The 19,343-nt window shown below is 33.3% G+C and overlaps 1 protein-coding gene across 2 annotated transcripts; it reads left to right on the forward strand.

The window, feature by feature from the left end:
* Positions 1-177: 177 nt before the first annotated feature.
* Positions 178-18,044, forward strand: LOC145946181 (uncharacterized). 2 transcript variants are annotated; one of them, XM_083055690.1, is made up of 5 exons: positions 178-781; positions 1,829-1,957; positions 2,275-4,317; positions 4,679-4,844; positions 5,552-18,044. In XM_083055690.1, the coding sequence occupies exons 1-5, from the start codon at positions 716-718 to the stop codon at positions 5,764-5,766; spliced, it is 2,619 nt and encodes an 872-aa protein (XP_082911816.1). In that variant the 5' UTR covers positions 178-715; the 3' UTR covers positions 5,767-18,044. The 2 variants fall into 2 exon arrangements, with proteins under 2 accessions (XP_082911816.1, XP_082911817.1); XM_083055691.1 differs by lacking the exon at positions 178-781 and adding an exon at positions 809-1,558.
* Positions 18,045-19,343: the final 1,299 nt, after the last annotated feature.

Consider the following 19,343-nt stretch of genomic DNA (forward strand, 5'->3'; position numbering starts at 1 on the left):
AGTGCGTTCCCAAGAAGCGGAATGAGAGCGCAACCAATCGCGAGCGTTTCGCAATTTTAGTTCCAACGCTCGCGATTGGTTGTGCGTTGCGCTATTTCGCTCCATAGGATCGCACCTTGTAGGTCTCGTTACGCGAGTTATAAATTTTCTGTCACTTCATGCGTGAATCGGGAAGCATAGAAGATATAAATTAAAAATATACATTTACTGACATGATTTCAGCTAATGGTTGAATAATAAAAGTATAAGCAAATAAAAAATGTAAATTTATACTTACTGCTTACATTTTTTCTGTCGTTTTAGCAACGGCATGTTCCATCTATTCGTACTATGTCAATGGTATAGAGTCAAGTTTTTACATAGATAAATTAGAAGGTTTGGTTAGGTTATCTACAGAATAAAAAAACTAGATTCTATGACGCCGAATCTATACAAGTATTGCGGATTGCGGTTCGAGGTTCGAGACTTCGGAGATTCATGTAGGTCAGTGCGGTGTTGGTCGGCGTGCATCTAAGTGGGTGTATCAGGGTGCACGCGAGATATGCGAGCGACAATCGTCGATGCAAGACGATCGGGACTGATTGAAATTACATTAGTAATTGATTTAAATGATTGAAACTGGTTCCTGTACAAGACTGTTATTAAAGTGATGGCGAGTGGTAATGGACTAGTAGTATCGGTAATGGTGGTGACTGTCCAAGATTTTGTTTAACGAATGGCTCTGTCCGAGGTGCATAATTTGACCGCGATTATCGGCAACAATGCTTTCGCTGTTGATAAGGTGAGTGAATATGCGTCTGCATGTGTGGATATATAATATGTATGTATGTATGAATGAATGAATGAATGAATGAATGAATGAATGAATGAATGAATGAATGTATGTATGTATTTATGTATAGCTCTTTATAGTTGTCCATCACTATTCATTCGATAAATCAAAATTTTCTTTCGCTTATTTTGGCATTTCGATGAAACATGTATCCTAGATTTGCTCCATTTAGTTGCATTGCATTTTCACGTATTACGTATGATGCAAGTGTGTGTGTGTCTATGTGTACGTGTGTGTAAGCGCGCGCGTATGATACTTGGAAAAAAAAGGGAGAGAATTTGCAAGAAGGTGCAACTGGAAAGAGCAGACTCGATTGTACCATCGCATGTCCGAGAGAAAGAAGGAAGAAGGATGCGATCCGCAATTGTTCAAAGCGGTTATTAAACGTGAAAATGACAATTTCTCGCGAGTTTCCCGCGTTTTGTTTGCAAAAGTGCAATTGGTGACAATATCTTCTCTCACATTTGCGCCATCACTCGTCCCGACGAGCCAACGATAGCGCGATATATATACATGTGTATATTCGCGTATATTATAATATAAAAGTGAATCTGTCCTCCACGATGCAGCCACGATCGTGTGACAACGATAACGTTGTTGCTGATACACACTAGTTGCTCACCCGCGTTCGACATTCCAAGATTTTCTTCTCAAGATTTTACTTTATCAATCACCTACCTACTTTATTATATGTTGCACCTACTCGGCCTCGCGTAATATCATCGTGTACGCTAAACTTTTCGTCTCGCAATGGGTGTCCTTTGAAAACAATCGATAGATACACGCTGCTCGATTTATATCTCATGATTTTCTTTTTCAATATCTTGTTAATCGGATATGATAAAATACAATATTTGAAATGTTTCTATTTGTATAAAGTTGTTGTAATCATGACAAACTAGATTCGCGTCGTTAAATTACCGGGTATCATTTTACGGAATGCATGTCGAATAAGCTTGTCTAAAATGTTACATGGACAATTGTTTTCATATATAGAAGAATAACGAGACCGAACACAGTGACGATATGTTGGAAGTACCACGAAAGATTTATTCCAAGGGCATGCATAGCGTGGATTACAATCATTGGAGCTACGACTTAACAGGTTGCAGCGCAAAAAGAAATGTAAGTAATATGTATAAAAATTATATACTCGCGTATATTGCACGTTTTCTCTCTCTCTCTTTCTCTCTTTCTCTCTCTCTCTCTCTCTCTCTCTCTCTCTCTCTCTATATATATATATATATATATATATATATATATATATATATATATATATGTAATATATTTCTCTCTATATATGTAATATATTTTGTATCATATTGTGCATATATATATATATATATATATATATATATGCACAATATGATACAAAATATATTACAAGAAATTTATATCATTGTCGCCATCATTTGTCTGTTGCACGCTTGTCTTCATTTCAGATGAATAATTTCGAAGACGAAGACAGTCAGGACTTGAATAATCCAATGGTGAATGACTTGGTATCAAAAATCCTCGACGAAGATTCCATTACTATCGATACTTGTCGTCGCGTCGATAGCTACAACAGTGGAAATACGCATTACCAAGCAGAGTTTAGCACGTCTTGCTCCAATCAAATTGGAGATGGCTCGGATACTTATCTGACCGATTATATACATCATTTGGGAGTTCGTTATCCATGCAGCAAGTTAACAAACAATATTTACAATAATACCAAGAATGAATATCATCACGCCCCTACGAATCTTTGTAACGACTTGAAGACGCTGAATTTCGGTGCATGCATCGAGCAGAACATAGAACAGAGTAGCAATGAAATTACATCGACGGCATCGTATTCATCCGATCCTCGATCTCACGTTATACATTCGAACGATGGAACCATATACACGAGCGCGAGTAATATGCCGTCGTGCAATGCTGCGTTGTCGACACCTACAACGGGATCGAATTACGACAAATCGCGATCTAACAACTGGACGGAACCATTCGTAACTCCCTCGATGGATTGCAGAGGCGACGTAGTTGGAAATTATTCGAGAATTTCAAGTTCAAGCGTCAAACCTGACCTTAATTTCAATGTAACCGCCGCCGCCGCCGCTTTAAACCTAACTCACCTAGATTCACCAAATTCTGTTACCATCAACGAGCTAGACTATCGCAACAGTACGAGACAAAACGCGTCATTCGACTCGTACGGTAATACTAGAGTAAATATGCATGATATGTACAATGTTAGCAATAACATTGGTTCTGGATATAGGCCCAATTCGGCGATGACTGATCTAAGCGCCGATTCCGGTTTTTTATCCAACTCGCCGTTACAACCGTTCTCGCCTGTTGATACGACAACTTTACACACTTGTTTCGGAAGCGGAATACATGGCGATAACGGCAGCGGCGACTTTGCTAGGGACGATACCGCTAGATTAAATATGACGACAAGTGTTAGCATACCCAACGAACAGATTCGGTTCTTGCAGCAGTCGCAAACTCGTAGCTACAAATTGATGGATCAAGCTGTGGACCAAGATTACAAAAATTTAATCACGTATTATCCCTCTGATACAAATAGCTTTATCGCATCCTCCTCGACGAGTAATTTAGACACAAACGAGAACGTTTGTCTCCCTAGTGATTGTAGAATTGACAATGGTTTACTGAAGATGATAAATCCAAAATCAAAGTTTATCGAAACCAAAACCTATTCACCGATAGGATTTCCAAAGAATCTGAGTTCGCGCAACTTGTATCAGCCTATCGCCGCCACCGCCGCCGCCAAGTATGGTTGTCATCGGTATCAACAGTACACTGCCAGCAGTGGCGACACTTTGAAGATATTGCAAAATTCTGCATTTTATCACAACGACTTGAAGCAGCCTAAACTGAACAATGCGTATCACAACGTGGATGGATTTGACATGGCTAAGGAAATGGCCTTTCCCTCGGCGAGTCATTTTACCGATCGTATCGCGAGATCTGTACTGGACAAGGATACTGCCTTGTCCAATCATATTTTGAAACAACGACACCATATATCGAAAATACAGAGCATTCCAGGGGCCGGGATCCCGCCTCCTGATATCATTTTTAATTCAGGAATGATATCGAGTACAAATACTGGGAGATCATTTCCGTCAGCGATGCCGGTTCACCCTGTTCCGGTTCATCCTGTTCCGCGATTATTCTCCGCTCTTTACGGAGGCAATCTGAATTTTAGAAATGGGAATGGCGCAGCTAGAAAGACAGGTCCTTCGAGTATATTGCATTTCAATCTCGAACAAACGTACGAACAATTTAAGCAATTGGAGAAGGAGCGCAAGAAATGTGAGGCTGGATTGGCCGCGCATTTTCCAGGAAAACGAGTAACCAGCGCGAATAACATACCTATCCCACGTCTTCAGGGAAATCCATCAAGAGTGGATCGCTTGATAATTGATTATTTAAGAGAACACGCCCGTGTTATTACATTGATAGCAAAGGTGAGTAAAGAACCTGGGTAAAAAAAAGAGAAATGCTCTCTCTCCCCCTCTCCATTTAGATTATTGCAAATCATTATCATTTATTCAATGTTTTCTCTCATACGTTATATATGATACAATGATTAAATAAAAAAACAAGCTTACAATGAATTTTGTTAATGATTTGCAATAATCTAATAAATGGAGAAAAAATATTTTTATATCTTGCTTGTTATCGTTACGATTATATATCGTTTTCATGCATGTACAATATAATTCTCATGTTATGTACATTACCGTATATATAACTTTTATGTGTCATATACACAATACGTGTGTGTATATAAATATATATAAATTTTTTCAACTTTGCGCGAAACAGATGGAACGCTTACGCGGGACCACGATGAATCAGCGTGTACACAAAGCTATGGAATATTGGCTGGAAGCTATCAAATATGTTCAAGAATGTCGTAAACAAGAGATCGCGAATGCTATCAAACGTCAGAAAGAGAACCCACATTGCATCATAGCATATAATGACAATGGTGAGTATCAAGTATGAGATTAGAGTTTTTATAAATAACTTGAGTAACATCCGGATATATTAATGTTAAGAGAGCGCTAATACATGCGTTGATTCGATTGATTGGTAAAAATGAATTGCGGATAATTAGTTTACTTTCTGGATAGTCGTATATATAAGAATGTTAACCATTAACAAACAAAAAGAATAAAAACTATATAACCTCAATTTCTTAATTCTTGGTTAAAAATTTTCAAAATTTAACATAGATTAAATGTATTTGGTGGAGTTTCCTCTTGAAAACTTGTTCAGAATTATAAAATTATAGATAAAAAATTTGAAGATGAAAACTTGCAAGAAAATTTTTGTCAAGTTTTCATAGATTTTTATCGCTTCTCGAATCGCATATTGAATCGTGATGCGGACGCGTTCGGGAGCTTTACACACGATGAAATCACTAGACTAAAGTATTAAACATTTTGTTGGCGAAACATGCGCGATGATGCAAACTTTTTTCTTTTAATTTTGAAAAAGTAGAGCAAATATGTACATGAATATGCTGTACTATTAAAGAGAAAAAATATATCGCAAACAGTAAAGTCAGGCCCACCGTCGCGCGTCGGTTGAATTACTTTTGACAATGACATATCTGAGATCGCGAGTATTTGTATCAATCATGTTTGTAATATGTACATGTGTGTGTGCGCGCGTATGTGCGTGTGTGTTTAGATATTCTGACTTTGGCTGGAAGCGTTCACGAACTGACAAAGGCGTCGCGGTACGCGCGGACCGGTATGTATAACGCGCTCCAGGCTACACTACTCTATGACTTGGATATAGAGAAGAAAGTCATCGAGACTCCCAAGGATCCGGTTCTTGAGGCAAAGGTTCATAATTCAAGTCAAATGAAAGACGGAACCGACGATTATACAAGCGATACCTAGCAAATTTGCGCTGAATTCACTCGGTATCGCTCATCATCTTGAAGTACTAAATCGAGTCCAGCAGCTTTTTACTTACGTATATAGTATTACGTTTTTGAAAAGCTTTTGCTGGTGTTTACGATTATTTTACTGTTGAAACAAAATGCCGCCCATTAAATTCGAGATTTTTACTCGCGATACACACAAAGTAACACGCGCACACGAATGAACAAGAGTGAAACGGAATTTTGGGAACGCATGCAATAACCTTTTACAGGTTATCGATAACTTCATAGTTTTCTACCGTACGTATTTTAATGCTTACGACAATGTAACATGACTTATTAGCTTCTCGAGGACACCGATTTAGATGCAAGAATTTCGCTAAACTGCCCTTGGTATCCCTTTCATCGGTTTATCTCTATCGCGTGTAAAAAAAAAAATATCTGCTTTTTATTCGACATCACACAAATCGGAAATAAACCGAAAGCAGTATCAATCGTGTTTAAATCGTTGACAACAAGAAGGAGATTGCTCAGATGTATTACATCGTTTACAAGTATGATGAAAGAAAAGAACCGTTTCTTTGTACAATTTTATTTATTATATATATATATCTCAAGTTAAATAGGCGGATAATTAGGCAGAAAACGCCAATGTACTCGTTTAAAATGTTTGGCAGTAACTTGTTAGATTAGCTCAATGTGGCCTTCCTTGAATGTGTGACCTATAATGTGTGGTAGTAGATGTTCCAGGATTTAAATATTTCGTAAAGTGTAAGTGCGCGCGCGCGCGATTATAATCGTACGCACTACACACGAACTATATATTATATTATATATATATTAAAATGTTGTTTACATGGTAGAGTAAAACGCCAGATTTTTCCATTATACAGACATTGTTCCGGATGTATTCTCGTTCCTACGAATACAAAAAAAAAGATACACATGTTCCTTTCGATACGCATATGTGCGCGAGGTAAAAACCATCTATATTACACACAAGTATACGCACAACGAGAGTCACATTAATACATAAAGACATTTAAGAAACGATCTGCACAGTACAGTATGTATGTACATTAATCATTATCATGTATTTGTATACATACATATATAAGCGTATTCTTAATTTATGTCGATACTGCGTTGCTGTTCCTTTCGCTTCACGAACCACTTGATGTTATTTATTGTATATTATACAACGTAAGAAGGAATGATACACGCGCTAATGTAATATTGTCGCGAGCGAAACAACAACCATGGCGATGAGATCGCAAATATTGCGCGAGTAATCGTATATAGTTGTAACAGATGTTGATTAACAGAGCACTACGCGTGCTTTTCTTTCGCGTAATATTGTAAATTGAAGAGCTTGTACAAAGACCTCATCTCTTCCCAACACTGATCATTATAAATCCATTTTTCAAGGGTTTAGAAATATTTATGATCAAGCTCTTCAATTATATTTGTTGCTGCGATACTTATTTTTTTTTTCTGTTGTTTTTTAGCCTTAATCTCCAATCCGTACGATTAATTCAGGTTATTCCTTTATAATTGATTCTCTGAAAAAACACAAAGCCTCGCGCGTTTAAGAAAAATGTGCGTTTACGTGCGTTATTGAGAGAAAGTTTGGGGGGGGGGGAGGAAAGAATCTTCTAAAACATTAAGTTTACTATAATGCGGCATATCGCTGCAAGAACATTGAAAATACAATATGGATGTGTATCTGACAATCCCATTTAAATCACATGCGATATTACATACTATTGCAAATTTATGCACGCACAACAAAGAAATATGCACTCACATACACACGCACGCATGCATACATGTACGTATCAATATTTAGAAATTGGAATGATCAAACATGATCGGTGGTTCAATCAAGTGCGGAAACAAATAATAATCTAGTACAATAGACCAAGATTTAGAAGCAAATTGAAATTGAAAGATTTGTAGCAACAATGTCATGTTTTTCTCTCTAACTTTTAATTGATAAATTTTAAGTTTTAAAATCGTATATTGCTAATAAATTTTGCAAGTAATAGATTGGATTCTTGCTCAAAAGATATTCTCACTTTAATTGATATTTAATGATTCGGTAATTCTTTTGCGATAAATTCAACTTCCGATTGTTTGAACATTGAAATTAAAGCTAGTTTTGTGTGGCGTATGTAATTGTTACAAAATAAATTTAGAAATTATTTCGAGATGTATAGGAAAATTGAAATCTGAACTTGGCGAAATTACACCGGTTTTAACAAATTACCACTGCCACATTTATAATCTATACTAGATATCTAGTCGATATCTAGTATTTTAAATTATTAAAGTCGACACTAGTGTATAATTGTCTCCGGTACTTGAATACTGTCACATGAAATATCAGTGAAAATGTTAATTTTCCCGCTTTTACAACACATTCAGCGTTGGTGACACACAAGATATGGTGTCACACATACGCGCTATCGATAAATCGAATAATTACTTTTTAATTAATAAAAAAAAATTTTTTTTTTTATATTACATCTTTATGAAAATGTGAGAATTGACATATCGAGTCCATAGATGAGAAATGTTTTCTTCCTTATATCATTCTGAACTACCAGAATAATGATATTGATTATTCTCGTTTCAAGTAATAAACATAAATGTATTGTATATACATGTATATAGTAATCTTGAACCAATGGCATTTTCATCTTTTGCGAAAAATATTTTTTTATCAAACGAATTTTTATAGACTTTAATGTACATTGGCTTCTCTCGGTGCAGTTTTTTTCATTTACAAAATTTTTAAATCTCGTTTTTAAAAAAAATTTGAATTGAAATTCGATTCTATATTATATTTAATACTTTATACATTTTATATGTAATAATTATTCCATAGTAGAAACGTTACTGTGCATCATCTCAAGAGTTTATCAAATATCTAAATGTAATTTTACTTGTTTATCAATATACCGGAAAAAGAAAGTGCCGTTTGTTAAAGATATATTGCGTATTGTAGGCATACGTATGTGTATGTGTGTGTATGTGTGTGTGTGTAAAGAAGGCGGTTTTGTAATAATATAGTCGAGAATGGCAGAAACTGACCAATTTTAAAATATAAAACTATTAAACTATCGTTATACTTGAACACGTATTGTATAAAACAAACGGCACATGTGCGCATAAACCAAGCAATTACTAAATCTTTGTTGTAGTAACGAATAAAGCTGCAAATTGATAGTTTAAATTTAGAGAGAGAGAGAGAGAGAGAGAGAGAGAGAGAGAGAGAGAGAGATAATTTCTCCTAGTGTCTTCCTCGATATTATAATGACAATTTTTCACTATACATTGAAAAAAATGTCTAGATAAACAAACACTGTTTGTCTCTCAATTTTAAACTATCAACTTTTGGCAATGTGCGGATGGATTGCTTGGTTATATATATATACACACACACACGCGCGCGTGCGTGTGTGTGTGTGTGTTATGCATAATTCGAAACGAAGCTCTCGATGAGCACTCGTGATAACGATCGTATCAATAACATGATATCGAAATTCATATCTCTCATCTCTTAGCAGAATCGCGATCTCGTCCGCTATTAAATATCATGAAAGTATTCCTAAAAGGTTTGAAATTAATATTTGATTGATGGAGGGTTGAGAGTGTGTTGAAATGGATAAAGAGATAAATTACGTTATTGGTACATAGCGCGCCGAAAACGCGGCAACGCACACGCCGACTGATTCGTAATTATTTTTCTAGTTATTTTTCTCGAAAGTGTATTTGTCTCTCTCTCTCTCTCTTACTTGAAGGAGAGAGACTCGTCGCACTCGAACATTGTTTGCGAAAGATGCGGTGTACATGTATAACATTGTTACTTGCGACCCGAGTTATTGTGTGTAAGTTGTGCGTACATTAACAGAGTTATTGATTACGCGTCCACTTAATTTTATATTCTAAAGTGGCGAAAGCTCTTTTAAACGATCAGTATTTATAACACTGAGATATGTTGACTAATATTTAAAAATGTTTTTAGAGTTTGTTATATCATTCATTTTTTTTATTGGGTCAAGCCAATTTCAACTTTTACGTATGCGTTGTATAAACTTTATAGTCAAAGTTTTTTATCTAGTTATTATTTAATGTTTTTTCTCGTTCAATTGTTCCTAAAGAATTTAAAAAAGTTTAGTTTTAAATTAGTACATGCACTCTTGCCTAGTCGAGCATACGCGTACATGGTCTCAAAGTTCTTTTTGACTTTCTCTCTCTCTCTCTCTCTCTCTCTCTCTCTCTCTCTCTCTCTCTCTCTCTCTCTCTCTCTCTCTTTATATATATATATCTAATATTTGTTCGTTTTTTTTCCAATAGCTAAATGTTACTGCTTTAGCGGTATTTAAATCGCTTTAACAGTTTGAATAGAGCAAAGGATCTGTTCATGTTATGAATTTACGATATTACAATGTGTTTCACACACACACACGCATGTAATTTATTATGTAATTTTATTACTTGTTTATTTTAATTATATAATTATATAATTAATTTTTAATATATTTTCTCAAATCTCTTTGTGCATTGCTTGAATTTACCAACAGTACGAGTGTGTAAATAAATATTTCAAGGAGCTTTTGTTTTGTCAAAATGACGAGAATAATTAGCACCATCTCGCGAAATACATGTCAGTTTTTGTTTGCGTATAATATCATGTATTAATTTTGCGATTATATATTTATCGTAGGGAATAAATAGGTAAAGGAAAAAGAATATATATATATATATATATATATATATAGGTAACAATGTGAAATGAAAGTTGAGATATTATGTCGCAAGTGTATGTTAAGCATATGTCCTATTTTTTAAACCATATTTCTTCTAGTTAATGTTTCGGTCGATATAGAGAGAAATTTTTTGTGTAAAAATATTTCAAGAACCTTTTTTACTAGATTCTAATTTTCAATATTGTATGTCTTTATAAAGACAAATAAAGAAAAATAGAATCCGCTCATCATGTATCGAAAGTCAATAGATTACCAAGGTTGCGTTCGAAAATGTTTTGTTTTTCGATATTTTATAATTCTTTCTTCTCAATTGTTTAAAAATAATATATATTTTATTTCATAATATTTGAAAATTTTTTTTGGGAGAAAACTTGAAACTAGCCAGAATCTATTATAGGAAGATGTAATATGGTAAAAAACCTGGGCATATTTTGAAATGACGTGCGCATATACACACATACACGTGTACACACACACACACACACACACACACACACACACTTTGTAACCTCTGCCAGAAGAGAAAAAAATTAAAGTTTGATATTGGAATCTGTAGATATTTAAGCTCCGCTTTATGTGATTGATATTCGCAGTCACCTTCCCACCTATATCGGAAATAAAACTGCGGACAATCAAGTACTATATTAGAGCAAAGTAGATGGATTGTAGCCTATAGTTTAAATAGATTATTTATTCTAGACATGTTATCGCGGCCCTAAGTGACTAAAAAAATGGCACGAATAAGCTCAGGTCTGAAGCTTCCTAATCATCCAACCATGTTAGACATGTAATTATGAAATTAGACGGCACCCACTCTATGAATGATTCTTTCCATCGCGTTATTCCGTGTTTTTTTTTCTTCTTTGGTTATATCGTTGTATATATCTAGTGTAAGAGCGCCAGAGATTGAAATTTTGATACAATTTCGGCGAGTTTAGACGCGATACACACACACACACAAGTTTTACGCATCATACTCGCCATTAAATGAAACATGACGATTGGTGTAAAATGTCCTTCCTTTCTTTTTTTTTGTATCGAAAATTGAACTCGCTGAAATGAATGAAAAAAATTTGCATTGTTTGGCTTATATAAATTGACCAGAATCGAGAGAATGAAGCGTAATTTTTACGCGACAAAAGCGTTGAATGAATTATCGCTCGGCCGCCATCTTATATATGAGGAATGGTGCTTTCCTGCCGGCCAGTTTTTACTCGTAACACATTGCCACTCACTTTACATAACATAGTGTATTAAATAAGCAATAGGTCTATATATTCTCTAACGCAAAGAAGAAGAAACAAACAAGGCGCGCGCGAGTCTCTCTTGCGTAGATATCGTTAACCGTTTGTCTTAGAGACACACATATGTACGACTCGTGTGCCGTTTATATATGTTAAAACATGTGCTCGTATTTCGTAATGATGCCACTTCTAATTATAGCGTGTTACATAAACTTGATGAAAATCCTCGATTAAACTCGTCGACGAGAGCAACGCTCCGGGTCATATGGATACGTCGTCGTCGTCGTCGTCGTCGTAGGATATATAATTAGCATCGGAGAGAATGCTTCACAGACTTTGCGTTTAACACGAATAATTTCTACGAATTTCTTTCTATATAAATTTCATAATAATGTATGTAATTGAGACGTTAATGTAAATTTTATTTTTTAGCAAATTCATATTAGAATTAATCTTAAATACATGATTAACGTTTCAATAACTTGACATTTTCAATATTTATAGAAATAGATTTGTAGAATTTATTCATCGAGTAAAAAGTTTCGTATATCGTTATTTATACAGTTAGATGACACTGTTGGATTAATTTCGCGGTGAAGCGAATAAAATTTAACATTTTGAGTGAATCGAAGAATTTATTTATTCACAAAGTCTTTTAAATCCGAGGCATAAAGCAGGATTGGCTTGTTGCGTTAAGCATGCACTTTGCGCACTTGATTCGTCACGCATGTAATGCGTATACATGCAATGCGTGCAAGATAATGTGATTTTTGGCAAATGTTTTTTTTTTGTTTTTTTTTTTTAAGTATCGATACACGAATGCAGTTGAGAATTACACGTGTATATAAAATGATTGAGATTTTATTTGTTATAAATTAACGGAGAAATCGCAATTGCATACACAAAATTACGCGCTCAACGGCTCTTGTCTCAATTCATGAAGCTTTACAAGACACAATCTCCGTTTATTTAAAATAAATAAATAATAAAGACATGGATTTAAAATTTAAAATAGAGTTGTTGGATTTTTATTTAAAACTGTAACTTGTATACAAGCTATTTGTCTATAAATGTAATTTAGAAACATTGGCGTCCGAAATAGATTTTAAGACTTGAATTGTCAATCAGAGAAAAAAGGAGGGAGAGAAAGAGATGCTAATAATGCTAGTGTACGTCTAGTCTCAAATAAGCTTCTACTTGTTCCAACCGCGATGACTTGATGAATCAACAGACTGGTCGCAGTTGCTTTGCATCATGATGGCTTGAGTGGCCTTTTGTTTCATTACAATCGAAAATTGCATATGAAGAGACCAAGTGAGAAAAAAAAAAAAAAAAAAAAAAGAGTTTATTATCTTTTAAGCTTCGATGTGTGTCATTATTGGTAATGTGCAATGATGAGCGACCTGACTCTCTATGCCTCTGACTCTCTCTCTTAAAGCGTGTTTCGATAAAAAGACGCGAACAAAAAGGCAACATATCGATCCTCTTTCCGCTTGTAAATCAAATTTAATAAAAATGACAATCGTGTCGTGTACGTACACAAGTGCGTATACACTATACCTCGATATGTCAGACGGGGAAGAGGAAAGAAAAAAAAAAAAAAAAAGTAAACGGCGTAAACGGCCTAGTCACGTCGACGAGATCGAGCGAAGGTGCTCGGTTTGTGGACCATTAAAAAAAATACTACTGTACAACGATTGCGCTACAATAAACAATAATCTTTAATGTACTTGGATGAGAAATGGCGGAACGCGATGGCTCTCGTACATGTGCGAGCACACACGTGTGCGCGAGTCATGCGTACGCGCGCGTTTACGCATATACGATTGTAATATCGAAATCGATTCGACTCATTTCAATCATGTTAATCCCAATGGTTTTTGTCATAATATATCGATCGATAAAAGATGCCGTGTTATCGCTACAGGGAGAATAATATTGAACAAACTCGGATCTTGGAAAGCGAAAAATTGTCAATCAATTTTTATTTTGCACATTATACGTGGAAATAAATTATTATCTTGTTTGCAAACGTGCATAACCATTCGTGCCCGATAGATTAATAAAATGTATCAAAAACTCTGCGCTCCTGTGGTCTCGCTTTATATTAGTAAAATATATAATTAAATTCATATCTATACATGTATATTTGATGCCAGCAATGATGCATCTTACGCGACAGTTGATCCAATCGTTTATCGAAATCTATCTCGCGCGATTATTATCGAAACAAATGACAATCCTCCTCCGAGCAAAGTTAGACATGAAAGAGAAAAAGAAACAAGAAAGGAAATGCATTAAAAGTAAAAAACATTAATGGATTTATGGATACGCTACTTGCTCTTTGTCCTATTCGCGATATTTTGGTGCAATAAATGATTTTTATTTCGCTCACTATCTCTATACTAGACAAGTGAGAATAGCGAGCATTTATCAAACCAAAAAGGGGGGAAAAAAATGAAAAAAGGTAAATAAAAAAAATTTTTGGAAATTATAATGCATAGGACGCGAGTCAAGTGAGATGGAAAACTAACGAGTTTTTCGTGTAACACCGTATTGTAACACACGGTATATTCGTAATTATTGTACTAGACATAATCTGAAGCAGAGTGTAATAATAATAATGACAGTTGAATGACATGTATATACATATATATATATATATATATATATATATATATATATATATATATATATAGGCTGATAGATATAGGCTGTGGCAAAAAACCATTATATACTTTTGGATTTTCTCTCGTTTACTCTCATTACAAAAGAGAAACGACATCATTGAAAGACACACACATGTGTGTCGTTTGAACGAGTAAAAGTGTCGGTCCTACTATATAATATTTGTCATACAACGATTATCTTGCACAAAGCGCGTACCTAATTATATATATACATACATGTGTAAATATGTATGTGTGTGCGTGTTTGTATGTTGATATAATATAGGATATTTGCTTATATACAATATATATAGCATCTGCCGTAATGATTGTCAATAATGTATCGCGTATACCTATATATTGTATTCTTAACGCGAGCAAATTATTCTAGTGAGCTATAGGCTGTAAATCAGAATCCTCGAGCGAATCATATTTGTTCTTCGATCGTGTAATAATGTGACGCTGTTGCTTCGAAAGTTTCGAAAGAAAATCTTGTGAGGCGAATCGATTCTCTCTCTCTCTCTCATTTTTTTCAATCCGCTTTATCAAATGTCTATCTAACTAAATAGATTTGCATAATTATATAATTATATGCACAAAAATCAAGCAATTATGCATCTATAATATAATAAATAATAAAAAATATGCATCTAATAAATAAAATTACAAAATAATATTATATTAACGATTATATTAATATGTGACGTTCTCTTTATTCAAGATTCCGGAAAAAGTTTGTTATTAATGTGTGTAGAAAATGTTAAGAGACAAAGAGAGAGAAAAGAGTATGTGTGTTGAAAGAAAAAAAAACGAAATTCTAGTTTCATACTTTCTACAAATTAATATTGAAATTGTTATTAATTTTTTGTTATCAACGTATTTTTTTTCTATAAAGGAAAAAATTTTAATTTTTCTTTAAAAATAAAACTCTATTTTTATTTTATTTATATGAAACAGATTTCTCAAGAAAATAAGATAACAATAAACCTTTTGCACAAATCAAGATGGAGAATATCACACTAGATAAAATACGTTATTGATTGAAGAGAGAGAGAGAGAGAGAGAGAGAGAGAGAGAGAGAGAGAGAGAGAGAGAGAGAGAAATTTTCAAGTATATGCACATACTTGTACGGTTATACAAATTTATGTCTAATGACACCGTACTAATATTTTTCGTTCAAGACATCGAAACGGCACGGCACAAACACGTTTATATCAATCGCATATAGACTTATATTGTTATAGTTCGCTAGTTGAAATGAAGAAACAATGTCTTAGATTATTCTTGCTCAAACAAATCGTTTTATTTTTACTGAAAACGATATGCAATATGCACATATCGTCTTTGGTTTAAGTACTAGTCTATGGAAAAAAAAACAGAGCGAGAGAGGGAGAGAAAATACACCCATGCATTTCCTCTTCTCTGTCTCATTAGTTTATATTGGCACTATATTCTTTTATATATAATAAGGAGAGGTAGACGATGCTCCGTCTATATTTATTTATTTATGATCACGAGATAGAACACATATGAAAATAGTCACGAAATTCCCATCTCCATTCTGTATATTTCTGTACTAGTAATAATAACGTCATTTACAAAATGACGTTACAATGACATGAAAGTGATAAATTTCCGCATGGACATTTTTCGCAAAACACTTTTGAATTAAATATATATACATATTTAAATGAAAAATATGTTCATGTATGAAAAATAGAAGCCAATTTTGATGAAAAAAATTATGTTCATTTTTTAATATTGATAAATATATTTTAATCATGTGAAAAAAACAATGGCGTCCATCAGTGATGAGCCACTATTGCAGAGTTAAACAGCAAATTTTGAGCAAGGACTAGATCTTTTCAATTGACAAATCTATATGTCAATTATGTTGGATATCAAACTCCAGAGTTCTCCGAATTTCTCCTTCTATGAATTTTCAAATCTTTCGTAATCAGAAATATAAATAATATATCGTGTATATGTAACACATTTTTACAAATATTGAAAAACAAATTTAATTTTCGGTAAAAAAAAGCGCTTTTTTTAACTTTTAAAACTCAAATTTTGACATCTTTTTTATATCGCCTTTCTTTTAAATAGTATAATGACTATACATATATGTAATGTTAACCCTTATAAGCACTGGCGCATGTATATCTTTATAAAAATAAACTTGATACCGGTAAAAAGTACACACACACACACACACACACACATATATATTCACATAATAATTATTCCAGTTATTATAGGTAATTGGCAGAATTAATTTGAAAAAGTTTGATGAAATTTCACGTGAAATATCATCGACGCTCCACGTCAGTGCTATAAGGGTGCTTAAAAAGCGCATATGTGCTATAAGATGCTACGCATAGCATAATATATGCTATAAATCCTGTATTTAACATGATCTCCATTGCTGCCAAAAATTCCGTCTTTATTAAAATTTTTTTGCGGCGTCTCTGACAGAAATACTTTTGCGCACAGACACGCAGTTTATAAACTCCCAGTATAGACAGTTTGAGTAAAAAATGATGGGATTTATCACAATTAAATGTAAATTCCAACTTTTTATTTCATTTACGCAATTGCATTTTTCCGAGCCGTGTTGCGTTTTTGCGAATCCTTAAATATTGGCGCGTATTTTTATTATGTGCGTAATCCTCTGGCGCACGATATATATATTCCCATTATTACAATATACGCAATTCATAAAACTTTTATACTTTATTTGCTCAAATAATCTCACATATTATTAGTATATTCATATATTAGTATACATATATTCATATACTAAAAATGTATCTTGTAACAATCTTATTATTAACATTATCTAAAATGTAAAAATTTCATACAATATATCACGACGCCGGCATTTAAGGATTAATTATCAAACGCGCGTGATATAGTAATCTCCGAATTATTAAAAAGATCAGATTGTGGCTATAATATGTGTGATTTGTGTGACGCAAAATTTAGCATACAAAATCATATATAAGAGTCGTAAGTAGTCGTAAATACACATATATAAATCTGAGCTTAATGTATTCTCTCGTATGGGACTCCTCTATTTGTACTTTACTAGTTTATCGAACGCGCCCATCGTGTTAGAGATTACATTGCGCGGAATCAAGTTTGGAGAAAGCTAGGCATGTCTTTTTTTTGTGACGCGCCCTAATCTCTCCGAAATTAAACTTGTATATATTCTTTTCGTGTACGCTTTAATGTGTGTGAGTTGTGTATGTGTGTGTGCTTTGTGTGTGTGTGTGTGTGTGTGTGTGTGTGTGTGTACATGTACACACGCGTATGAATGCATAATCGATAAAAGACACGACGCATTTACATGCTTTCGCTTTAAGAGATATATTTAATATAATTCTGATGTATCATCTTAAAGGAGCGTTGCGAGCGTGTGATATTGCTCGAACAAAATCTAGAAAAAAATAATTGTTTGTTTTTTATTTATTCTCCTTTTGTTATGTTCGAACGAGAGAGATTATATTAGTAAATGTATTTTACTCAAAGTGTCCTTCCTACGTAAATTTACTTGTTCATTCTTATAAACTATATATAAATAAATGGTATTATCTTTCATGTTCACATGCTCTCCACATGTTTATGTTTATTACAAGATCCCTCTTTAACTTGTTTAAATGTGTTGTGTCAAATAATGGCATTTCTAGATGAAAGAGAGATTATTTTTTAGTATATATTATTTCCAACGTATACATATATTATATATATATATATTTTATATATATATATATATATATATATATATACACACATTTATGTACATGTTACGTTTATGTGTATGTATAATCAATTTTCTTTATTCCAAAACATTCGAGCATTATTTCGTCCAAAATTTATTCTCACAATTTAAACTGTTTTCCTTTAATGACATATATATATTGTCATAGCTGATATATAGTAATGTACAGATGATGAATGTTAAATTCACATCGACACACGTACATACGACATATATAAATTACCGTATCGGATAATAATTTATCGAATGCCGTATATATATAGATATATATAATCGAGTCTCTCATCAACTAGATACATATATTAAGACACACACAAGTTTACGATATTATTCTACACAGCGCAAGAGATTTATTTTTTTCAATAATTTATATATATATATACACTGGTTCACATAAAATTCTTACGATTACATTTAACATTATAAAAAAAAAATTATCAATATTGTACAGACTTTTCTTCGAGAATCTTTGCAATAAACAGAGAGATACACATGTCGAGACGGACATTTATTATTTAAAACTTGTACAAGATATACAATTGCACATATAAAAGTAAAGAAATACTTGAGATATTGGCAATAAAAAATTATATATAATTACTGAAAAGATAGAGCAATGAAACACCATATATATATATATATATATATATATATATATATATATATATATATGTGTGTCATATATTACATGTATGTGCGTACATATATACGCTATAGACATTATAAAATCTATAGAATTATTATTAAAATTCAAAGTGTGGATACAAGGAATAAAAATTTCAGTCTGAAACGCTTCATTAATTACGAATCGTCAACTGCGTCTAAAACTTTTATTATAAATCTATCTGAATAAATGACTTTTCGTTGAAGCACTTGAATTTTATCGCAACTGGCAGTTGAAACAGCCTCTTTACGTTAAAGGAAATCTAAACTATATATAATCATACATCAACTTTGATAAAAAGACTAAATTAAATATATCTATTCTTGCGAATAGATAATTTTCATTAAAATAACATATAAGATGACATTGAAAGATAAAATGTTGATTATCGATATTCTCTTTTTTTTTCGTTATAAACTTTTACGAATTGCACAGGCACCGAATCTTCTTCTTTCAACAG

The sequence above is a fragment of the Prenolepis imparis genome, unplaced genomic scaffold (genome assembly GCF_030444845.1).
Source record: "Prenolepis imparis isolate NDT839.2.m4 unplaced genomic scaffold, iyPreImpa1.0 SCAF_15, whole genome shotgun sequence".
In the NCBI taxonomy this organism is placed as follows: domain Eukaryota; kingdom Metazoa; phylum Arthropoda; class Insecta; order Hymenoptera; family Formicidae; genus Prenolepis; species Prenolepis imparis.